Below are 26,632 nucleotides of genomic sequence, written 5' to 3'. Positions count from 1 at the left end.
TTAAAAAGTATAGAAAAAGCCTTAAAAATCAACATGTTCAGAGAAAGAGCTTTTTCATGGTCGAGGCCTGAACGCACAGTCTTTTTTTCTGTAGAGTCATTGCTCTAAGCCACTAATCTATTGTTGCCTTATCCTTCGCTGTATGTAATCACTGGCCAATTAGGAGAAATGCCTAGTCATCATTGTAAGAGAAGATAAGTTTGTTTCCATTAACTTGATTACATTTAAAGCATGTAATTTTTCAAGAGGAGAGTTAGAAGCTTAGCAAAGTTGAACAGTCTCTAAAATTTTTGAGAGTTCAAATTCGTGAAGAAACTAATTCATAAATCCTGAGTCTGGAGTTTTCTCCACTGGCTTGGTTTATGAGAAGAGTCAATTCTGTGTGAGAGAGTATCAGAAGACCTAGTGTAATGTGCAACAGCTTTTTGAAGATAGTTGGATTTCCTGCTTCTATTGAGAGCATGAAAATCACATTAAGTTGAGGTGACAAGGTGATCTAAATTGCATTTTTAAAAATTCAAAATTTGTTAAATTTTAACTCAAAACATGAGCTTTTCTCAGCATACTGATTCAGATCTCTGAACTTTTCTCCCATGCCCCCTATGGATCTAAGATTTATCCCTCATGTGTGTAATTATATTTAAAAGTACCTTATTTTGTTTTCTTAACTTTAATTTAGTTTTTTTTTTTTTTTTTTTTTTTAAATCTGCAGTAGGGTGTAATTTGTTCTGCACTGGGAAGTGGTTAGTATAATTAATACATCCGCAGTCTGGAGTCATCTCCACTGGCTTGGTTCATGAGGAGAGTCAATTCTGTGTGAGATAGTATCAGAAGACCTAGGGTAATGTAGATCAGGTTTTTGAAGTGGGTTGGATTTCCTGCTTCTACTGAGAAGATGAAAATCGCATTTAGTTTGAGGTGATCTAAATTGAATCTGATGCATGGTGATTCAGCATCTCCGGGGGAATTTACAAGTATAGGAAAGATGATCCTCATCACTTTGTTCATCATGATGAACAAAGTTTGTTCGCCGCCGACCAGGCTTCCGAATCAATCGGAATTAATACCTGATCAGCAGAGATAAAATCTACTAGCAGCCACCATAGCTAGGTGGACTGCCAGATCAGCAATGCTTATTTTGTATCAGCCAAAGTAAATTGTTACAAAAATTAAAGAATATGCATCAATGACATCTTTGCACTTTGTGTGACATATGTACAAATGATATATTACATAATCAAAATTTGCATACAAGAGCTAAGCAGTTATAACTGCTGCCTTCAACCGTATTTATAAAAAAACGTACAAGTTTGAAAGTTATTAGAAACCTCTTAAAATTGTGAAGTCTTGAATTCATGTTTTGTTCTTAGTAACGACCACACAATTGAATCCCAGGGCAAGGCAATTAGATCATAATTACAGGAAAAATGTGGTCAGTATTTAAATTCATTTTTCATAAATTCTCAAGTCTAAAAACCAAAACAATAATAAACAATTAACAAATTATCAAATTTCATTACTCATAGTTAATACAAAAAACAGAGCAATAAAATTTAATTCAAAGAATATTATCTATTTATAATGATTCTTATCTATCTAAATCAATTCTTATCTAGGCAATAATTTATCTTAATTATATAATATATTCCCTCCTAATTAACACATTCCGGTTTGAAATACAATTATTCTCAAAAACTAAGAAGAAAAGAAAAACAACAAATAATATAGCGATAACATTTAGTCTGCTATTTTAAGATATAGCCTTTAACTGCAAACATAACTCTTTTTAAAAAACAGAGGGTAAGCATAAAAATTAGACTTGTGACAAATGTTGTACTGTGTGTGCGTTTCTAAATTTGATCTTAAGCAGTTAATACAAGATGGACCCTATTTACAGTTCGGAAATAAATTATCATACGTATGAGTGCAGTGAGAGCAAAATAAAGAATATGTACAATTTCGAATATGGTGGCCAAAAGCCTGGCAACCATAGCATCTTAAAATTCGAATATATTTACGAAAACTACAAGAATGGAACCCAACATAAATGCGACCCTTGTGACCCAGTATTGTCAAAGGCTGCTTGTCTATTTGTAGAATGAAATTCTTACTATTGTCTATGCATTTAAAGCTTGTGACAAAATTTTAATTTAAATTAGTATCTCTTGGCAAGAGTGCCTTAAAAGCATCTTCGATAGCAGCCTCAGTTACATTAATAGGAACTCTAAATAATTCTATTCATATGCGATCTGGGTACACATGCCAAAATATTGGCGTCTGGAAAAGATGATATCAAATGTTTAAGCTGTTCTTGATGCTCCTGTGTATCACAACTTATCAGAAGATCCTTTGTATTTGATACACAAATTTTAGCTAACTTAGATTGAAGTTCAGCCAAAGTATTGATTGCTTGCGATGAGGAGACAATGATAACATTATCTAAATGATGTTTAGAAGAATTACCAATCATTTAGACAGTATTCATAACCCAAAAGAAAAATATTTAACACTGTTTTAGATTAAGAATTATTGATTTGTTATTCAGGTAAGCTCAGATATGCAGGAAATTATTTATTAAGGACTTAAAATACCATATTTTTTGCTTATATTAATATTTTAGAATTACCGTATTTGCCGGTGTTTAAGACGCACCGGCCTATAAGATGCAGCCCTTTTTTTAAGCACATTTTTGAAAGATTAAACTTTTATTATTGATCCTTATTAATGAATTTTTCAGTATTTTAAATATAAAGTAACACAAATACAAAGTTATACTTTCTGCAAATACCCAATCTATCTGGGTAAGAACACCATTTAATCTCCTTCATCAAAACTCAGACACTCATCTCCAGAGCTAAATGAAGAGTCACTTGAAAACATCTTCTAAATCAACATCCGAGTCCTTATATGACAAATTGTCCTCTGTACCATCCAGTGCATTACTAATGCCACACTTCTTAAATGATTTAACCACTGTCTCACAACCGACGTATCGACACAATAAGTATCGACGTATAAGACGCATCCCATTTTTCAGACCTATTTTCAAAGAAACAATGTGTCTTATACGCCCACAAATACGATACTTTAAATTTATGTAACATGTAATAATCAATTAACTTAACCTTATTTCACATTTGTTTCCTAATGTATTTTTATGTGATATTTCATCCTATATTTACTGTTATCAGAAAGGCTCTTCTTTTTAAATTTATTTCAATTTTTAGATATTATGTTTCAGTCAGAGTTGGTAATACTGGAATTTATATTAACCACTTCACAATGCAGAACAAATTAAACATTGTTGCAGAATGGTTTAAAAGAATTAAATTAAAGTTGAGAAAATAAAATAAGGTCCTTTTAAATGCTATTACATACATGAGGGATAAATCTTAGATCCATAGGACATGGGGAAAAAGTTCAGAGACTGGAACGCCGCATCGCGCAATTAATTGGAAGTTGATCTGTCAGCACTATCCTTATCTTCAGGGCAGATGTTTTCACTTTATTTGGCTTATAATTCCTTATTAAATGTAGTATTTCATCTCGATGTATTCCGTCTTTGATATGATTTAAATCAAATTCCTCGTCATTATAATTTGCTTCCGATCGTGAAGAAAGTGACACGGTGACACTTCCGATAGTGAAGAAAGTTTATTAAAAATGGAAAAATTTCGATTGATGAATTAGTCGGTATTCTCGACACAGATATTATAGGACTTGAACAGCGGAACTTTGTAACTGAACAAGAAATTATGTCTCTTTATAGAATTAAAGAGAAAGTATTATCACATAAAACGAAGCAACTTAAACAACTTACATTGAAAGAAATGTTTAATAAAGTAAACAAATAAATATTAAGCTTTTTTTTTTTTTGTAAATTTTGATACCTTTTAGATCATAATTGTTCTTTATTTCATAAATTACAGTTTCATATTTTTAATTTTATAATTTCTGTATGCCATCTTACCAGATTTAAACTGATGATTTATAATCCGGAAAAATCGATAATCCGGAATCGCCGAAGTCCCGACGAGTCCGGATTAACGACTTTTGACTGTATATATATGCTGGTTATCTCTAGAGAAATGTTTACCAATGGACCAATGGAAACCAATTCTTACACTTTTTATGGAAGAAGTAAATGCTTCTAGAGTTAAGATAAAAGGCTTTGTTGAAAGTTATAAAATACTTAAAGCAAATGGACATGTAGTTTCTATGAGGGTTGGAATTTTAATAGTGGCAACATAGCTGAAAAAACGCTACGCAACAAAACCAAAGAATATCGCGTATATTACACGTAAACTACATACCTACCTTACCTTTCAGCAGAAAGACTCGTCCTGCCTACGTCACGCGCATGCGGAGTGACACGAAGAACAGATCCTTGTATTAGCTCGCGGTCTAAAGTAAGTGTTGTCAGGATGTTTTCAAAACAAGAACAACGATGTTGGATAAAAATTGAATGTGCCAGAGGTCGTACAGCACGACAGTGTCATCAAGGGCTTCAAGAGGCTTGCGGAGAATCTGCATTGCCTTACAGAACCGTAGCAAGATGGGTGAAAGCATTCAATGAAGGACGCCAAAACGTGGCAGACATGCTGCAGCCAGGTCGTCCGAGTGTCAGCGATGCAGACGTGCAAGCTGTTGCCACACTAATGGACAGTGATCGCTGCCAAACGATTTGTCAGCTGGCCTAACAAACAGGATTAGCGCATACGACTGTGCTGCACATTCTGAAGGAACGCCTGTCCATGAGAAAAATTGCTTCACGATGGGCTCCACATCAAATGACGGAAATGCAGAAATGGCTACGATACGATGCTGCCCGAACCCACCTGGAGTGCTACGAGCACGAAGGAGATGCTTTTTTACGCTGTATCATTACGCTCGATGAGACTTGGGCCCAATCGTACCAGCCAGAACTGAAATGCCAATCAAACGAATGGCGTCATCACGGGTCACCATGACATTCGAAATTTCGTCAGAACCCCAGCAATGCGAAAGTTATGGTGATTCTCGTGTTCGACTGTGATGGTGTCATCCTAATGCATACCGTTCCCCCACAGCAGACCGTCACTGCGGAGTATTACTGCTCATTTTTGGAGCACAATCTCCGACCAGGTTTGAGAAAAAAACGGCGACACTTTCTGCAGAACGCTCCTCTCATTTTGCATGACAATGCTCGACCGCATGCAGCGCAAGCTGTGACTGATTTGTTCAAGCGATGGGGCTGGGAAGTGCTTTACCATCCACCATATTCTCCAGATCTAAGCCCTTGTGACTATGACTTAATTCCTAAGATGAAGGAACCACTTCGTGGCACTCGCTTCCAAACTGTTCCTGAGATTCTTGCGGCAGTAGACCGGTCCATTCAAACTATCAACAAAACAGGCGCTGCTACAGTATTCTGCGACTTCCACATCGTTGGAAACGGGTTGTACACCATGCTGGCAACTATATTGAAGGACTGTAAAACATGGTGACATGAATCACTTTTGTATTCCTTGTAAATAAATAGTTGCCACTATTAAATTTCCAACCCTCGTACATCCAACTGTTAAAAATAGATGTGAGAAAAATAAAGTAATTTATGTGCCTTTAAGCAATTTAATTGGCAATATTCAAAATACCGTTGCAAAGTATAAGTGTAAAATTAATACAAAGTTCTCTCAAAATAAAAAGAATTGCTCAGCAAGGGAGACATTTTCTTATTACCGTATGACACCTTCCTGTTAGATTTGAGAGTATTTGGGTTATATATTGTAACCTCTGTAACTAGCTCTGTTGGTTCTAATTATTAGGTGTTCATGAGTTATCATGATGGAAATGATATTTCTAGGCTCATGGGAACAAGAACTCAGTAATAATTAATTGAAGCTTTAATGAGTCTCTGCGTGAGAATTAGCATAAAAATACAGATAACTGTTGACTTGGTTCGGTCCGAGGTTCGAATCCCGCGAACGGGCTGGCTGCATGGGTGTTTTCGTGGTCTTCCCCGTGTGTAACGTGTGTACGAGCCAGTTTCCCTTAGAAAGTCCTCCATGAAGGCATCCTTCCCCTTAGGCAGATAGCCCTCGAGGCTTTGCCGTAATTAAATAACCTAACCTAACCGTTTACTTGACTATGCTATATTCACACTTCAGTTTTACTCTGAGAGGGACTTCAATTCTAGTTTTAATGCACTAAGATTTCAACCGTAGCTTACCATTTTGGACAGGACTTCTCTGGAATCAGCTAGACTGGCCTGTATTTAAATATCAATAATCACCACCTGCTACTTTCTCGTGGCTCCATCTTCCAGCATCCTCCTCTCCGTCAGTCCAGACTCGGGAAACTCTTCAGTTCCAATTAACCTAAGTATACTCATGTGCTCGGCTCAAAAATTTATGTAAACATATGGAGGTAACAAGCTATTCGACCAAGTCAGAAGCAATAGAAAACATGCAAATTAAGAAACCAACTTGTTAATTAAAAATAAACTAAATTTTCACAACTATAAGTTTATCTTGTGAAGAACGTTTTTTTTTTTTTTTTGGAGGGGGTTTTTCTGACCTTAACAAAGCTTCTTATTCTCCCCCGCCCCTTTGTATGCATTCTGCCCTCATCCATGATCTTAACACATTTCTACAGTGCAGAATTCCATTAATTCATGTTTTGCAATCTATGATTAGTGATCTGTTTAAAAACGTTTTATTAAGTATTTAAAACAACTTTTGTTTTGTCTTCAAATTCTGTATATCATGTGATTTATGATAAAATAGAAAATTAGAAGGAAGATTAAGATTTGGTAATAGGGGCTGCAACTAATAAAGTAGTGGAAGAACTTCCAGAGGAAGGCAAAAATAAGTTTTATTTCCTTGCTAGAAGCTACCTTTGCTGAGTATGTGAATTACATACTTCATAAATTTCCAATCAGTGATGAACTGACTTTACATGCTAAAGTTGAGATGTTTCAATTCTAGTAAATACATCTTTTTCTGATATACGATAGTTTTTGAATAGGTTTCCAGTTTTATTTAATTTAGTTTTGAAAGGTGATGATATTGATGTTATAAATGATAAACTGCAGTGACAATTTGGAATTTACAATTAGAAAACCTGAATAAAGATCTAAAATCAGCAAGGATTGAGATGAGCAGGATTGTAGTGGAGAGTTTGATTGAAAAAACTGAAAGGTTTTGGAATTTTAAAGTACAGTGATCTGTCTAAAATAATGTTGGCCATCCTGATAATTTTCCATAGTTATACAGAGTGAGAGAGGATTATTAGTGTTGTTACTAAAACAGGGACTAAATTTAGATTCAATGCTTGTAATGGCACATTAGAAAATTTTGATTAGCAAAAGCAGCCCTACATGTTATTTACTAAGTACAAAATTATGAAATTTCTTTCCCTATAAAAGCAAAATCTGCTACTGTTTTTTGCATTTGTACAAAAACTGATTAAAGTATTATTTTTCTATTAAAAGGTACAAATAATAAAAATGCTTTTTACATGTAAGTATTTTTGTACTATTTGGATTTAAGAATTATTGACCAAACTTTCAGATATCGATTAGTTACTGTTACTTCATTATTACAAAATATATTTTCTTTCTATATATATTTATATATAGAAAGAAAATATATTATTTTAAAATTTATATTTATCATTTAAAAAATCTTTTTGTTGAGAAAATTTTAGATTTCTTAAAAAAAAAAAAAAAAAAAAAAGGTTGGGAAGCATGTAAAGGTATGCTTAAATTTATAAATGATAACCGTAAGATGAATGTAAACATGCTGCATGATAACATTAAGATGAAACATAAATAGTGTAAAGATATGCTTTATATTGGAGAGTCCTACTCGTGTTGTAATTGTGATTATTTAAATTTAGATTATTTGGAGAAAATTATTGCAAACAGTTTTTTAATTTTTTTTACCAGCTGTATGATATATTGTAGAGTCCCGCAAACTGGACTTCCATATTTCAACATTCCATATAACTCGACAACTTTTTAAAGATATCTCTAAGCCAAACAGAGCAAATATTACATTACAATACATATAATTATTATTTATGTATATGTCTTTCCTGTTCTGATTTGAGTGTTCTTTTTCTGTAGTTTTTGCCTTGTGCCATTAATTCACGGAACTGCCTAATAAATTTCAAGATATGTTGTAATACTTGGCAATGCAGTTTCTTTTCTGATACAAAGAAAGTACTTTTTTTAGTTGTTGAACTGCATTTTCTAAAAGACTCTCACATTCACAAAAATTTACTTTTAGTTAATGACATTAATTCCAATCTAATTTTCCATCTCTATTTTAAAATTCAGAATCTTAGTTTTACAGTAGAGTCCCGCAAATTCGACTCCTGATATCTCGACATTCTGTATAACTCGACAACTTTTTAGGAACTTTTTATAGATATCTGTAGGATAAACAGAGCAAATATTACATACTGTACATATAATTATTATTTATGCGTATGTCTTTCCTGTTCTGTTCAAAGATTTGAGTGTTCTTTTTCTGTAAATTTTGCTGTTCACATTGTGTCATTAATTCTTGGAACTGCCTAACAAATTTCAAGATATGTTGTAATACTTGGCAATATTGTTTGCTTCTTTCGAGGATACAAAGAAAGTCAGGTAGCAGCTGGCTGCTAGCTTGCATTCCTTTCTGTTGTTGCAAAACGTTAAAAGACTTGTCTGAAGTTTTGTGACTGCATGTTATTGCAAACTAAACTCGCACCAGTTCATTGCAGGTATCGTTCCTCAGTTAACATCCAGGCATATAAGTGTTAACACATTTTTGGCAATTTTTTATATTCAATGCAGTGAAAATGTCGTTTAAAAAAAATAAAATAAACAAACGTGACAGTGGAAATGAAACTAAATGCATTAAAGAGACTGGAAAAAGGAGAAGGTGTAAACAAAATTACCATGGATTTAGGTTTTGGACAGACTGCTTTGATAGGGAAAAGAAGTCTGAAATCAAGTCTTGGTGTGTGAAAAGAGCATGTATAGGAAAGAATAAGTATGAAAAGTGGTGAATACAAAAAAAAAAAAAAAAAAAAAAAAAGTGAACAAAGCATTTTATTTGTGGTCCAGGCAGCAAAGGGAACAGGGAACACCCATTTCAGGACCAATTTTACAAGAGAATAAAATTTTATGAGGAATTTCAAGAAGAGTTTCAATATTCAAGAATAATTTCCACAAATTAATTAAAAAGGAGGTTATATAAGTAGATCAAATTTATAATTGTGATGAAACCGGTCAGAATTTTGAATGCTATCTTTGAGAACGCTCGCATCCAGGGAAGAAAAATCGGCACCTGACTACAAAAGAAGCAAGGAGAGAGTCATAATATTGCAATGCAGCAGGCAGCCATAAGCTCAAACTGTTGCTTGTAGGCAAATAAAAAAATCCCCGGGCATTTAAAAACTTAAAAAAGTACACTAATTATACCAAAACCAACTATGATCTTCCTGTTTGGTTCCGGAATTATTCAAACACATGGAAGAATGGAGCAATATTTAAAGATTGGTTTCATCAGCAGTTCATTCCACCGAAGGAAAAGTTTTTAAAATAAAACAAAAACTATCAAGGAAAGGGATTCTCCATTCTAGACAATGCCTCATCCGATCCTGATGCAGAACAGTTATGAAACGAAGATATATGAGGCATGTTTCTCCCTACTAACGTAACTTCATTGTATCAACCGATGGGACAGAGCATTTTGGAGGCACTGAAAAAAAAAAATACAGATGTAAACTTTTTGCAGGTCTTGTCCTAGCCATGGAGGAAGGGTGTGATATGATCAAGAAACTGAAGAGAATAGATATGTTGGATGGATAGCTCATTCTTGGAGTGAAATCAAGCAGATAAGCCTCATTTGTTCCTGGAGAAAGTAGCTGGATCATTCAGGAAACAAATTTCACGAAAGTAAAGAAGAGACAGAAAAATGTGAAATAATTTACTTACTTAAGAAAATTCCAGGCTGTGAAGAAGTTACTGATGGTGATGTTTAAGAATGCGGTCAAGATGAAAATTATGAAATTTTAGGACATGCAGAAATAGTTGCACTGGTGAAAGACAATGTGGATAAAAATGAAGATGAATCTGAAAACTAAGAGATGGAAGACAACAGAAAAGCTAAAATAATGACCCATACTGAAGGACCACTAGCTGAAGGAATGCTCCATTACATGGAGGAGTAAAATGCATCTGGTTTGGAAATTTTGTTCCTTTGTCACCTATGGGATGAAGCTGCAAGATGATGGAATGAGTGTGAGAGACAGTCTACCATCACACGATATTTTTCTACCAAGAACTAATAATAATTTTTCTGCATTTTTGTATGCAAGTTTTTTACTCAATTATTGTAGGATATTTGTTCTTTTTACGACTCCTGTTGTGTTAGAACTTGACATAAAAAAGTCAATATTAATTTAATTGTATGCTCTACTTTTCCATGTCCAATATTGTGTACAAATGTCTAGAGTAATTTCCGGTAAACATTAAGACTTCTGAAAAACCGAACCCTTATTCTGCAAAACAGGATTTTTTGTAAACTTCTCTCAGTCCACATTATGTCGAGCTTGCAGGACTCTACTGTATATGATACATACAAGTCAGTATTTTTTTTAATAGCAGATGTGTCTTGGCCACTGATAAATTTAAGTAACACATACAAAAATGGAATAAAATAGCAAACTATTATATACTATTAAATTTTTGTAGTTTTTGTGAAGAAGTCTATCAAAGTGTGTGTATTGCATATCAAACTGTTAAGTTCTGGTTATAAATGAAAATTTTGAAGGTATGTTTTATCAAAATATGATTTGTTCAAAAAGCAAGCACATTTATATATTAGGAAAGATGTTTAATTACTATGTATTTACATGTGAGTAGTCAATAAATGTTATGAATCAATGTTATGAATGGGAATTATAATTTTTAATCAATAAAATTCATATTTTGAGTTTTACTGTAAGAGCCAATTTTTCAAAAAGTATTATTATTATTATTATTATTATTATTAAAGAATAAAATTCTTATTTTATTCTTAAAGAAAACTTCTCCCTAAGTGTTCAGTGTTTTCAGTAAACAGATTTCTGATAAAATGAAACATATTGTGACTTCAAGAAAATGTTGGCTGCAAGCTTCATGTGCAAGTAATCTAATAAAAAGATACACAGCTGTGTCTTGAATAAATCTTTTCTATATTAAATAAGTGTCAACACTGTGATAATTTACAGTGAATAAATGTCATACCAAGTTTTTTTCCCTAACCATTTAACATTGCTAATTTTCACAATTTTTAATAGTTTTAAATAATTATTTTAAAGTTGTTATTAATATATGATTTTAAACAATTTAATGCATTATTTTATGTTCTATGTCTTAATTTCATCAGAGATAAGTTCTTAAACTGGTAGGTTAATCACAACTGTATAGCTTAAAATTGTTTTCGGGATTTAACTGTAATTAACAAATGCAGATAAAAGTACATTTTTAAAAAATCTTATAATTTTCATTTTATTAGTATTTTTGAACATTCTGTTAACTTTCTGAGATTTTAATGGCAAACTCTTCAGTTTATTGCATTATAATCGGAAATTTGTAGATTTGAATTTAATTTTTTATTTTTTACATAGGATCAACCACTTTATGATGTTATTCAAGAAGCCATGCAAACACATTTTCAAGGCCTAAAATTTCGTGAACGCAATGCTGGATACCAACTGGATACTCAAATGACAGATCCTGGTAAAGTTTACTTAAAAAAAAAAAAAAAAAAAAAAAAAAAAAAAAAAAAAAAAAAATTCTTCAGTATAAAATTTCAGTTGCCCTTGTCTTATAATTTTTTACCTTGTAGGATTCAACAATGAAATTGGAGTTGATCTTGAAACAGGATTTGTTTTTGGTGGTAATAGCTTTAATTGTGGTACATGGATGGACAAAATGGGTAGTTCTGAAAAAGCTGGTAACAAAGGCAAACCTGCTACTCCCAGGTAAGTTTTTATCTTACTTTTATGTATGCAACTTGATAGTAATTAGCAATTCATTATCCATTTAAAAATAGTATAGAGAACATTTTCCTTCGTGAGATTTTTTTCACTGCCTCATTTAAAAACTTAATGATCATTAATAATACCTATTTTAAAAGTAAGACCATGAATGATCTGAAAGGAGTATGACTTTGCAGAATTCTAATTATATAATATAGTGTTTTAAATCAAATTTCAGTACAAAAAGTATAAGATATTTTTTTAGTTGTAGACCAGAAAAATAATGTGACATAAATATTAAGTATTCTTAGGTATAATTTAATATATGGAATTAATTATTCTTAATTTTATATATGGAATTTTTTTAATTGAATAATTAAATTAATAATAAATTTATTATTTTAAAATTGCAATAAAATTTTAAAATATTCATATATTCTGAGTAAAATGCAGCTTTTTAAATTTTCAAATCTTAATGTGCTCCTATTTTCTAAAATTAAATTGTTTAGCTTATGAGAAATTATTGCTTTCTCTGATGTATGCTCTAGTGGTGTGAATTGTTACACTTCCAACTAGCAGTTGATCTTCTAACTGGCAGTTGGAAGATCAACAGCAGGATCTTCCAATTAGCACTCGAAAGATCCCTCATTTAAATCTGGGTAAGGCCATTCGTGTTTTCTGCTCCAAATAATCTAATGTCCCTATGGTGCCTGAATTAAAGTAAAGCAAATGATGATTTTTCTCCAATTGTATTCGTTCCACTGTGTTTTGTATCTTTCTTCAGTTACCCTTTAAGTAGAGAAATATATATGAAAAGTGGTAGCACATTCAGCTAACAGCTGGAAAATAGTAGTTCAAATCTTTGTGAACACATAATTGACAGTTTATATCATCAGCTGGGGGGGGGGTGACTAATATTTTTATAAGGTGCAAGGTACAATACAAAGCATTTGAGAAATATTTTGTCAATTGCAGTCTGCATAAAATGTTTATAAAAGTTTAAACTAATGCTTAATTCTTAAAATATTACTTTTAAACATTTCTAATTATAGATTATTTACAGGTTATTGTAGTTTATAGTGGCTTAAATATATAACATTTCATGAATGAAATAGTCTAGAAGACAAATGTTTTGGACTAGAAATATCAAAGTTACCTCATTAAAGCCAATTTAATATTTAATGTTAGTACATGCATTGAAGAACATTTTTCAGTATCTATATGTAAATGCTAAATATAAAAAAACCTACTGGTTATAATATTTCAGAACTGTAATATATAGTAATAAATTTTACTACTAATGAATTACTATTAATAAATCTTTGAAACCACCTAGTTTTTAATAAACACAGGAAACTGTATTTTTTTCCAGTTTATTTTATTACTGTTAATTTTAAAATCTCTTTTTGAGTATGACTGGACAAAAGCTTTTCATTATCCATTGAAAATGAACTTACAGTTTATCGAATTAAAAAAAAAAAAAAAAAATGTTGTCTTGGTATAAATATGGGACAGGAAAGTAAAATAAAATTTATTGTGTTTATTTTTTTAATTTTGATGCTAAAACTACAATTAGCTTTATGAGGTAACCTTTTCATCCTAGAACTAGAATTAGAGCTAGCTTTAAAGCTCTTTGCTAGATCTTTACTAATTTGATATGTTAAATAGTTTTATTGATATTAAGAAAATGTTCATCACATGAGTTCATTAAATTTTCTTGTCATTATAGCATTGTAGATTTATGTGTGATGTGATTATTTTCAAAATTTTAATAGTTCCAGTTTGTAGACTTATGTTAGAGATTTATTGTAATTCTAAGTTATTGCTTGAAGATGCTACTTCAAACAATTTAAAACATAAAAATTAAAATTTAATACTTTTTATTGCATGTATATAAGTTCTTTTCAGATTATTGTGTTTTAAGTATTTTTGTTTTGGAAATCTGCTTAGAAGTGTTCTTTATTGCATTAACTGGATCTTAATGTGTTTTGTATATTTGAAAAATTAAATGATATGTAACATTTAAAGGCTTAATTTGATGGAAAGTGCAAGTAATATTTATCTAAAATGAGAGGGAAATGTTTGTTTTGCATATTTGCAGAGTGTTATAAAGGAAACAATATAATTATTAATAATAATATCAGAGTAAATATTTCATTCTTTAAAGGTTGTTTGTGGTTTACTATTTCTTTCTATGCTGGTGTTCAGTCACATTATTTAGGCTTTAGTTCTTTCAGCGGATGTGATGGTATAGGGATATTTTACATATAAAATCACTTATTTGTATTAAATACGAGGTCAACCTATTAATATATTCATTCCCACACTAGTAATATTCTAGGCTAAAAAATTAATGGAAATTTGAATAAATCGTAATACTGATAGCTAAGGAACAATGCTAAGCAAAGTTATCTTTTTGGAGCAATAAAAGTGATGTCATCTAAAAAAATTATTATTTTTTTTATCAAAATTTGTGACATTTCTTGAAAGTATATAAAAATTAAGCATATATTTATTAAAGGATCATTTTAAAATTACATTGTATAAAGAAAATGCTTTTTGTCATAAAGTATCAGTACTCTATTTTCTATTAGTTGATTGTTTACAGAGATGGTTCTGCAATTGAAATTGTTGGCCTTTGCAAATCTGCAGTGCGGTGGTTAAATGCTATGTTTCATAAAGGTCATTATCCTTATTGTATGGTGGAACATTGTACACCAGGTATGAATTTCACTTACTTAAATAAAAGAGAGATTAAATCTGTATTTATTTTGTTCCATGTTTCTAGTTTTAATATGTTTTTCATTTGTAAATTAGATCCTTCTTAGATAAACTTCTCCACAGTAATCAGTAAAAATAACAGGTGGTTCTGCTTCTCTTGTGCACACAACATCAACATAGTCTTTATTTTAACTTTATTGATGAAAGTTAAAAATTATAATGATATAATTTTTACTGAAAAATATTTGAAATAATGAACTTTAGTAGGTCTTCAAACTACGTGAAATTAGTGTGTAAGTTTAGAGGAAAGTATTTCCATTTTATATCGCATTTTGCAACAAAAAGGTAGATTTTTATTTAAAAAAATTCAGTAAGTGTGTTCTTCCACTTATAGTTGTGCAGAGTCTGTTGTCTTGCATTGTTAACCGAATTTTAGCAGTGTTATGTTATGTGTTTTCGGAATTGTGATTTACAATTTCTTGGCTATTCATCATAGTATTTAAGAATGTGATATGCAGGAGAGGGGCAATCAAATTTGGTATAATTTATCATATTTGGAAATGTTATTAAAATGTTCCATTCTATATGTATGCATGCTTAAAAAATTTTGCTTTGGACTTTTAAACAAGAACTTATGTCTACAATTTTTGGGAACAGGGGAAAAATAACTAATTGTAACAATAATAAAATATAGAAGTGTCGACCAGATTCTGAGACACCTGCTTTCCAGAATAACACAATAATAAAATTCTGCATCATTTAGTTTAATGACAGTGCAAATCGGTAAATCCAAGCCATCACCCAAGTAACTTTTCTGTAAGTATATTGTTTTAAGTAATCATCTTTTAATAATCATTAACATCTTTTAAAGGTGGTTACTTAAAAAATCATAGGAATTGACATTAATTATAGATGAATCTATCTTCCTTTTCTTTTCTTTGAAAATTTCTTGTAATGCTTGTGAAATCATTCTTTAGCTACTCTTCTGATGTTAAATAAAGCCACTGGGGTCCCTCCAAACATTTTGATTCAATTTAAGATTGAGCAGAGGAGCCTCTGCTGCATAAATTGGCTGGATTTGATATTCTTGGAATATGTCTCCAAAATGTTTTTGGAGATAACTGTCTAATTTCTTGTGCTTTGTTGTAAACAAATACATCCTATACTTGATTGTGCTGTATTCATGGTAGTACAGTAAATGAATCAGTCTAGAAAAACTTAATGAGGTGTGAATTCTTTCAAATATTTGTAACAAGACATGCTGAAATTGCACATCCAAGTAGTTTTGTGTTATTGTAGTCTCTCGCTTTCCACACGGAATTATTGTCAATTTTAAAAAGTAAACATGAACAGAATTTTTAGTTTCATTCCAAACAAAAGCCATAGCTGAACATGCAGTTTTACTTGCATCACAGAAAAAAAAAAAAAGTACAAGCTTTATTTGAATGTCTGTGTCCCTTCATGAAGGGTCTTACAAGTGGGAGAGCGATAAGATTGCTGAACACTGGTAGTTTGACCTAGGCTAAGATCCAGGCCTTCCCATAGATAGCTATCCCTCAGATTACTTTGTTTTAATTAATTAATGTAACTTTAACCTTCATCAAGAACTTTTGGAATCAATTTATAATCACTTAACACATAGGGGAAAAGGCCTGTGAAGCCTGATCATGCGCTATTATTGGAATCTAGGTCTTAACTACTTGTTACCTAATTGTCAATGGTCTTAATTATATAGCAGCTGGCTGTCATTATGCAACTAAATACAATATTTACTAGCTTGAGGGAAGAAGCTTAAATATCAGTTGGATTATTTGATTAAGTACAATAGGGCTATTTGCTGAAGAAAGTGTTGCTTTTGTGGAGGGCTGTGATAGAACTGATTTACATACACTTCAAAGTTCTTTTATCAAAAGTATAGCTATATATATATCTATTGTCCGTGCAATCACTTAAATCCACATAGCATATATTTTCATCGTAACTTGCTACAGTCTTGTATTTTGACTGTTCATTGCTATAAAGAGTGGATTATGCATATTAGACAATATGAAAACATGACACTTATCTTTCCAGTGCAGAGATGTCATTCACTTTGTGAAACACGCAGTTGTTTCTCCTGTATTCAGTGTTTCTTTGCTTATATCTTTTGCGAAATGCTTCCTATTCGGACAGATAGTTCCACGTGCATGTGTTTTATTTTCCTTTACTAAATAAATGAAAAGTTCTGATGACAAAAAGAAATTGTCCATAAATAATTTATGGCCCTTATTTTTAATAGTGCCATTCTTTCTTTCACAACATTATATGACACTGAAAAGTTGGGATCCTTGGATTTATCTTTCCCAAGGTAAAATCCCTTATCAGCAATCTAATATGCCTTTATACCCTACTGCTTGTGTTTCTTTGGGATATACTGTCTAAATATTACAGGCTCTTTAAATTTAGTGATAATTTTATTTATCACGAGTTCCTCTACAGGACTGTAATTTGTTTATACATATAAGGTAAACTTCTTCAGTTTTTTGCAGTGTGTTATAATTCATAACTTTATCAATTTTTTATTGTTTTTGAAATGCAGATATTTTAGAATCATTAAAATCTGTCTTCTGACATTACTTTCTGGAAAATTGGTGTGCCAATTTAAATCATCTGTTGACCAATAATTCTGAATGATACCTTTTTCTGTATGTACCCTGAGTAGGACTAATTCAAAAAAAAATCTGGTGCTCTTCAGAGGTAACTGGTGTCCAGTCACTTTTATGCTTTCTTTTTCTAAATGTATCTGGCTGCTGCTCTAGGATTTGAGAAGCATATTGATTAATTTCTATGGCCGATTTTAAACAATTCATCTGAAAAGTATAATTTAAAAAAAAATTGATGGCTTCTTGATTGATAGATTTCTGATTTATTTATTGATGAGTTTCTGAAAATTCAGTTATTATACTAGGAATACCAGTAAAGATCAGTATCTTAGCTATGTCTTGCTCATTTGGCTGTCTCCATTCAAATAAATGATTAAAGTTGTTTTTATGAGCACCATTATCTTCACCATAAGATAGCTTAAGACATACTTCTTTTGCATCTGAACTGTCCAAATCTGTATGAGTGAAATTTCCCTCTTTTAAATCTCTCAGCAACTTAGTAATTTCATCCTGACTGAGACCTTCGAAGTGAGGTGCCATTATAAGAATAAGAGTACAAGGAAGAAAAGTTAGGAAAGTTAACATCCTGAAATCATGTAGCAGTGTTATAATGTTTGAGAGTGAAATAGCATCTGTTTGATTTTCAAGAATGTAGGGATGAAATAGAACCGGAAGTCTTCACCCAAATTGTAGCCAAAGTGTGACAGGAACAGAAAACAAGCATAGCGAATGGCTACTCTTTAAACAGTGAAAGTGGACCATCCAGATATCTATTTTGGAACTAAGCTAATAAAAGACAGGTCGTTACTGTAAAATGTGGAAGAAAGTGCTGGTACTACATTTGTACCATAGATGGCTTTAAAGGAAATAATTTTCTAATAGAATAGTTGACTTTAAAAAGTTAAATAATGGGAACTATATTAATAAGGAAGTATCTCTATTTTTGCTTTGTTTTAATAAATATTTTATATAAAAATTACTTATTTACACAGATCCAAATAAAGTGCATCTTCATATCAAAATTTTAAGCGTATATTGTACAGATGTTATTGTGGAAGCTCTGCTGGCATTTATATTAGCTGCATTTTATTTCAGCTGACTCATCTGGGGTTGCAAAAACAGTTATAATGACATTCAAGGAATGGGATGAATTGATTCAAAAAAATTTTGAGAAGCATTTCTTTGTTAGCCCAGAACCTCAACCAGGAGATTCTAAATTCATTAATAAAAGAGGAATTTATAAGGATTCTGTCAATGCTTCACAGGCTTGGGCTGATTTCCAGCTTAGGCCCAATTTTCCTGTAGCAATGTGTGTGGTAAGTTAATGATATATTAGATATCTAGGAATATTATTTATGGGGCATATAAATGGCATGATTTTAAATGACATATTTTATTAAATGCATATCTAGGTAGGGTTCCTCATATATATATATATAAGAAATTTGCTAAAATAGTACTATTTTCAAGTCATACTCTGATGCTTTTATGTTGATAACACTAGAAAGGTAAAAATAGTGGACAATTTCCCTATCAGCATTCTGTGAGAAATATGTATATCATAACATATTCTTAAAAAAATTAAAGCTGTAGTGAATGAAAAGAAAGCCACTGCTTTAAATCAACTAATAAGTATTCCTTCTTTAACCAAATTCATTAATTTTTTAAAAAGGCAAAGTAAAGCTTGTTGAATGTAGAGAAGAATTAAGTAATTTGCTTTTGTGATTTAGAACTGAAAGTTAAATGTCTTTGAATTTAGAAATTCCTGTTACTTAATATTGATAAAACTATCATAAAAGTTCTGAATTCACAGATTTTGCTAAATTTGACTTGATGTAAGGTGAACCTAAGAACTTAACCTTTAAAAACTCCTTATTGTAAGGAGACAAAATTTAATAGAAAAAGTTATTCATAATTTTTAAATAAATTTTTTATTTGGGGGAATGTCAGGTTAGGTAGAAATAGTTCCTTTCCATGTTAAAATATTTTCTGAATTATTTATTGATGAAATGTTAGCTTTAAAAGATAGGCTAAATCAGATCAAAAGCTAATAAACTTATCTTACTTGTTTAAGTGAAAAACATAATAGAATGTTAGTTTTGTCTTACAGCAATGCTTTATTATAATTTGGTTTAAATAAAAATTGGTTTTATTAAAAGAAATTTGATTAAAATTTAGATTCACAAATATTGAAACCAAAATGCATAATGATGAAGTTATGTTTTTGTATGTCAAACTTTAGTGTTCTTGTTATTAATGATAACCATTATTATTAAAAAGAGTAATATCATTATTCCTTTTGTTTTGTTATCATATTTGATCATTTGGAAATTATGAATATGCGTGTACTATTTTAAAGAGAATCTTTATGCTTATTTTCCGTTGTTGTAAATTCAGAATTTTTCATTCAGGCACCTGAGTTATTCACATCGCAAAATGCATGGATTGCATTAGATAATGCTGAAAAACATCTTCTGGGACCTCTTGGCATGAGAACTCTGGATCCATCGTAAGTTTTATTTTTTAAGTTTTATTCTTAAAGAGCAAATTTTAGTTGGCTACTCAGGTTAAATCTTAAAGGAATTGTCCTTCTTTGTATCTTATTCTAGTCTTTTTATTGTCTGAGCTACATATAAATTTGAAGAATTAATCCAATGCTTGAATGTATGCACACAAAATGAGGGGATTTGCAGACTCAGAAGCCATTTGGTTCCTTGTTTAACAGCAGTCTTTATTGAATATAGTAAACTAAGCATACTTAAAGAAAGAAAAAAAATAATAATTTGAGTTTTGTTGATGTTCTCTATTTATCAGTTTATTCCGATCTAAGTGATCAAGATTAGCTGTTCCAATATCTTACATCTTGTAGAAAGTTGCTTCCACCATCTGTTGATGGCATTACATAATAGACATGATTAAGCATGCAAAAAGGAAAAAGCAAAGCTGTTGTCTAACCCTTTTGAAACTAATGTGACAATGCGTCCTAACGCGGATTTAGTTTTTACTAGTTGGCACAATCGTCCCAGATTTACGTGCAAAATAAAAAGGTTTTAAAAATCTGAAAAAAATTATAAACATCTTAAAAAGGCTTCTACTGTAAAAATATAAAGCAATATATTAAATTGGAGTCCACACCAAAAAAGAATAATAATAAATAAATAAATAAATAAATAAAAATCCATCTTGAAAGGGTTAAAATAAGGTTTTCCATAGCAATTAAATAATTTCTGAAATGCTAAAGCCCAGAATGAGATTGAAAAATAATGGTAGCAGAAGAAGGAATCACCTTGTAATAAAAACCATAGTCTAAGACCATGGACAGTCTTTATAAAAAAGTGCTTTTAGTGATAAATTAAGATCTATGCAAGTAAATAAAATTTCAGTAAAACCTATATCATTTTGTTACAAAATCGATATCAGTATGAACCGGTATCAGATTGTCATGTGTAGGATGATGAGGATGGATAAAAGAAAAGGAGAAGCATAATATGATATTTGATAGCTGTTTATGATGAATAATATACAAAAATTTTGCACCCTTTTTTATGTTGAGCATAAAAAAATAATGTTTCATTTTAACCATATCTTTCATTTTTTGCTTAGTGACTGGGCATATGATGGATGTTATGATAACAGTGATGATTCAATAAATCAAAAGAGAGCTAGAGGATGGAATTACCATCAGGGACCAGTATGTACTTTTTTGTTTATTGAATACAGTGAAAATTATTTGAATATAGTTTTTCTTCTTAGTTTTTAGCTCAAAGGGTGTTAGCTCAGAAGGGCTATTACTTTCATTTTGGCATTTTGTGGCATTTCATTTTTCAAATTGTTGCCGCCTAAGTAATGAAGAATCTGCTTAAAAGTATATATTTTTCTTGCATTGTGATAAAACAATGGTAACTAGGACCATTAAATTTTGAAAAACATATTTCTTCACACGAATATGGGCATCTGGAAGCCCAAATTTGGAATCTGTTTTATTATCTGTTTCATATTTTGTAAAGCATTTATGAGTTTTTGATTAAGAAACTCAATGATCTCAAAGTGAGCAATAACAACACTGTACTTTTTTGCGTAATAGAAGTTATAATATATTGTATTGTTTTATCATAAATAAAAGTACAGTGCATTCTGGGTGTCAAGTAAGTTAAAAACTCCTTTTCTTTTTATCTTAAAGTTTGTTTTCATTGTAATAAAGCTTAACCAATTTGAAACTTTAAAAGTAATAAATTGTATAATAAGCCTGAGAGATTTGAATCAAATTTTTAGAAACTGCAAAACTTTTGTTAACATTATATCAATAAAAATATAGTTTGATGTATAAATCATTAGCAAAATTTGCTGTAATTGTTTTATCTAGTTTCTTACAAAATGCATTATACCCCTTTTCCATTAAAATTAATGCCAATATGAGCTTGAATTTTGAAATTTATTAATCAGTAAATTTATATCTATAAAAGTAACTATAAAATGACCATCATTATTCTCCCCATTTTCTAAAATTTAAAGCTTAAATCAAATTTTGTAAAGCTAGGCAAATTTTAATAAGTAGAATTTCGATACTCTATGGCCGATTTATCTGTAAATGCCTGCGATTTATGCTGATTTTGGGTAGAAAACAAAAAAATTTCAATTTTTAGATAATTTAACCATTTAATTTTTCCATACAAATATGCAAATATTCCTTTTCTCTAGAAAAATATTACAACATACTTTGGATACAGGAACTTTTTCATAATTTTCTTTCTTTCTTTCTTTCTTTTTTTTTTTAATTATTGATGTTATTTAGATTTTCTATGCATGTGCCAGCACTCTTCCTTTATCTCATGTAAACAGTGAATCTTTGCAAATTTTTCTTCTTAATAAAATTACTTTTCGGGGGATATTCTGTGGTATTTTAAGATTAATTATTCAACATATATAAAAGATTTATTTATCTACATCATCTCAGCTATTGAGCTCTTTAAATGCACAACATATTTTGTTTATTTATACTCCACTCTGAGAGTAAACTTATTTACATTGGCAGTAAATAAGGGCAATTTATTAAAAATCGCACTTTTAGAAAATTTTGTGTTAAAAATGGAAAACATGGTAACAAACAACTAAAGAGCAGAGAAATGTTTCTTTTAATAAATATAAATTTTAATATTAGCATTTTACTGTAAGTTTCTACCAGTGTTGTCACGCATGCATAACGATAGAATTTATATAGGGATTCAATTAAATAAAAATACTACTGGAACTTGTATCAACAATGTACTTTTTTGTCTAAGTATTTTTCTCTCATTTAAAATTGTAAAAATATTTTGAAAGTAATATCAATGTTGGGTGGGTATACATTTTTTGAAAAATATTTAAGCACTTTTCTACATTTTTTTTATAAAAGAGTCTGTACTACTACAAGAAATTTCCCTATTATGTATGCCCTTTTTTCCCCACTACATTTTTCCACTGTACTCACATTATTCTCTCTGTTTATACTAAAAAATTTAACAGTTTTGTATTCATTAAACTGTGATTAAATAAATTCAGATTATAACCTGCATAATTTTCTAATCTACACGTTCTTTCGTATGCAAATTATCGGAATTGTACTAGATCTGTATCAAGCTTTTGTTAATTATATATGATGTATCTCGGGGAACTAAATTTATGGTGCTTCAACCCAAACATTGGTAATTTTGCAGAAAATGACTGCAAGACAAGATTGAAAAGCATTTCGGAGATATCGCATACATTTTAATACATTTAGTTTTGAATTTCTGAGCATTGCTTGACAATCTGATTGTTATTTTCAAATATCAATTGACCAAGTTTATACAGAAATATCCGCATTTTCAAATAATTTACAGTATGTTTTTATGAAATTATGCAATTTTATTTGTTAATTATTGTCTGTAGGAATGGTTATGGCCAACTGGATACTTCTTGCGGGCAAAGTTGATGTTTTCAATGATGGTTGGTGGTAAAGAAGAGTTTGGTAAAGCAGTAGATTTCACTAAACGTGTTATGTCTTGCCACTTTCATGAGATACAAAAATCTAAATGGAGAGGTCTTCCAGAACTTACAAATAAAGATGGTGCTTTCTGTAAGGACAGCTGTGTTGTGCAAGCTTGGAGTCATGCTACTTTATTAGAGGTTTTATATGAAATGGATGCCATGTGCTCTAATAATAATATTCAAGATAGTTCTGATTAATGTGGCTGAATAAGTAATTAAATATATTGCAAGAATGTGAAGAAAATTTTAATGCCTGATTGTTTTTGATGAAGCCATTATGTTTTTAAGTAAGATTCTTTTTGTTGTCGTTGTTTTATGCCCAGTATTGAAACAATTTTATATTTATTTATGTTCTTTAAAATATGTTTTATTTGTTATGTTTCTAAGAATTTTAATGTTGTCAATTTGTAACCATTTTGGTTATATTGTCACCTGCCAAATGTCATCAATTAAAACTATTCAAATAAATTGTATACTTTTATGAAAAGTAAATATTTTGTCTGAACTCTCTTCCATCAATGAAATTTTACATTTTTAAAAATTGTATTGTATTGATCTTCCATTTTTAAGTTTTATTCTTGTTGAACAATTAAAATGCTGTGGTTCGAAAAGCAAACATTTATTACAGAGCAAAAGAAGAAGTACACACACAAGCAAAAAGGTTTACAGAGGTTATATATATAACTTTTCAGCAGATCATGGTTTAACGAATCACAAACAAGACACAGAAAACAAACAATCAAAAATAACATAAAGAAATATAAACAAATAAAATAGGATTAAGTTTCAGAATGCATCAGATGTGACAGAAAGCTATAATTCCTTTTAACAAATAAAAAAGCAATAATAAATATCTCAACACTCCCCCTTAATCGCACATTATAGAATTATACAATTTTTAAACAGCTCAATGACAATTTATTTTCATAGAATTTTGTTTTGGGCAGAGCCTTGGTTAGCATATCTGCAATTTGTAAACTTGATTGTACATTTTCAATTTTAATATTATTTTCTTTAACAGTCTTACGAGTGTAATTTTATATCTACATGTTTCAACATACCTGAAAAGTTTGCATTAACAATGACTGGTTATCTTCAAAAATATAAACATTTTTAACACTGGAAATTTAATTTACTATATTTTTTATCTGTAAAACATCTTAAATACCTTTGCATAAAGCAAACTGTTTCAGCTTCTGCTGATGAAAGTGCAATACACTTTTGCGTTTTTGCTTGTTACAGCATCACATAATAGGAGAGTTTGAAAACATTATGAAGTAACCAGTAATTGATTTCTTATCTTGAGTATCTCCCCCCCCCCAATCTGCATCTACATACAAACATAAGTTTCTCTTTTCCAAATCGAAGTTTCCAGTACTTTCCTTTTTTTTATATCAATTTTAAATTTAAGGTGTTTTTCAAGAACCTAGGAATTTTCTTTAGAGCACACCAGGCAGCATCAGTAAGATGCTCCTGCAGTTGGCTTAAGCAGTTTACTGCAAATAAAATATCTGCCCTTGTAGTATATGCTAAGTAAAGTAAAAATCCAATTAATTCTTTGTATGGGCCATAAAAAGGATTTCCTTTCTGAAAATCAGCTGCTGTAGATTTTGGTTCAATGGGAGTTTGGACACTTTTACAATAAGACATTTTAAATTTATCAAGTAATTTTTCAATATATGGTTTCTGATCTAAATATAAACAACTGGACTCAATTTAACTCAGACTAACTTCAGTTTAATGCGTATAAATTCTGAGACCCTTTCAGATTTTGACATTTGAAATTCATTTGATAGCAATGATATTATAATACTTGTTTCTTTTACATCCGAACGTGTAATTAATAAGTCATCCACATAAAGAGCCATAATTACTTTCTTACAATTTAGATTTCTGATGAAAATACATGATTCAGTGTCCAATTGCTTAAAATCTAATTTAATAACAAAATTAAGAAATTTCTGATACCATTGTCGGGAAGACTGTTTAAGACCATTTAAACTCTTTTTAAGTTTACATTTCTTAAAAGAAATATCATATTATCATATCCTTTGAGCTGGTCCATGTAGATGGTTTCATCTAATGTACCATTCAAGAAAGCTATCTTGACATCTAAAGTAAAAGTTATAGACCTTCATTATTGATGATTACCAGGATTAAATGTAAAGAGCACATACTAATTACTGGAGAAATGTGTCTGTATAATCTATGCCTTCTTTTTGCATGAAGCCACAAGCAACAAGCCTGGTTTTATAAGTTTCATCTCATTTTTTACATAGAACCCATTTGCAGGAAATGGCTCTTTTATCAGGGAGTAAATTTTGCAGATTCCAAACATCGCTATCTTCCATACATTTCATTTCTTCCTTTATTGCTCTTTTTGATAGTTCTTGTTCTTTTGGTAGATTTAGAATACCATCAACTGTCAGAGTGTCTTGTTGTGCAAATATCACTTGGTAAGTCTCAAGATTAGAATACCTAACTGGTTGTGTCTTTTCTGTTGAAGGTTTTCTTTTCCTCCTTCTCATTTGCAGCATTTTATTCGCCATTATCAGCATTTGAAATTAATTTGTCTTCATTTTTAATGTCATCATTGGCATTTTCATTCGAATCAGAACTATCGGAAATGCATTTTGATTTTCTACTTTCTTCATTAAATTTAACATTTCTGGGAACTATGATGCATCTTTTTTCTGGAATCATTAAATGATATCCCATTGTGGAATAACCTACAAATATCATTCTGACAGATTTTTCATCTGGTTTCTTTTTTTTGGGATGGTGGCACAAGAGTATAAGCATCACAGCCAAATACATGCATGTTTGTCAAATCAGGATTTTCACCGTATTTCAGAAAATCAGGAACACGATTGTCAATTGAACTATTTGTGAGTTGATTATTTATATAAGCAGCCGTAGGTACTGCTTCACCCCAAAGGAATTTTGGTAAGTTTGCCTCAAGTATCATTGCTCTAGCTTTTTCTAGTACAGTTCTATTTGCTCTTTCAGCAACACCATTTAGAAAAGGTATATAGGGAGGTGCAGGATCTATTTTTACACCTGCTTTTTTACTTCATAAAGTTCTCCACTGCTATATTCTTTGGCATTGTCACAGTGCAGTTTTGTGACAGTTGGATTCAATTTAAAGAATAGTTTAAGTTTATCAACAATGTCACCTTTTTTTCTTTTGTGTCACACTTTTGTCTTATTTCCATAAATCGCGAGCAGTCATCAATTATAGTCATGAAATACTTTTCCCTATGGAA

At 30.7% G+C, this 26,632-nt stretch overlaps 1 protein-coding gene across 4 annotated transcripts in view; it reads left to right on the top strand.

The window, feature by feature from the left end:
• LOC118201712 (glycogen debranching enzyme) overlaps positions 1-23,858 on the top strand; it is a 155,497-nt gene extending 131,639 nt beyond the window's left edge. For 3 of the 4 annotated variants that reach the window (XM_085820784.1, XM_035373860.2, XM_035373859.2), the window contains exons 22-28: positions 11,644-11,755; positions 11,865-12,000; positions 14,606-14,718; positions 18,456-18,676; positions 19,772-19,869; positions 20,964-21,051; positions 23,268-23,858. In XM_085820784.1, the coding sequence (XP_085676910.1) occupies positions 11,644-11,755; positions 11,865-12,000; positions 14,606-14,718; positions 18,456-18,676; positions 19,772-19,869; positions 20,964-21,051; positions 23,268-23,564 (1,065 nt within the window). In that variant the 3' untranslated portion in view covers positions 23,565-23,858. Of the gene's footprint in view, positions 1-11,643; positions 11,756-11,864; positions 12,001-14,591; positions 14,719-18,455; positions 18,677-19,771; positions 19,870-20,963; positions 21,052-23,267 lie in introns of those variants that run through there. The other variant, XM_035373861.2, reaches the window with a different exon arrangement.
• The last annotated feature ends 2,774 nt before the right edge of the window (positions 23,859-26,632 follow it).

Source organism: Stegodyphus dumicola, chromosome 7 (genome assembly GCF_044657685.1).
Source record: "Stegodyphus dumicola isolate Sdum_Otavi_A_Nest chromosome 7, ASM4465768v1".
Taxonomy (NCBI): domain Eukaryota; kingdom Metazoa; phylum Arthropoda; class Arachnida; order Araneae; family Eresidae; genus Stegodyphus; species Stegodyphus dumicola.
Note: the sequence above shows the minus strand (reverse complement) of the source record. Positions and strands in the feature narration are given on the sequence as shown.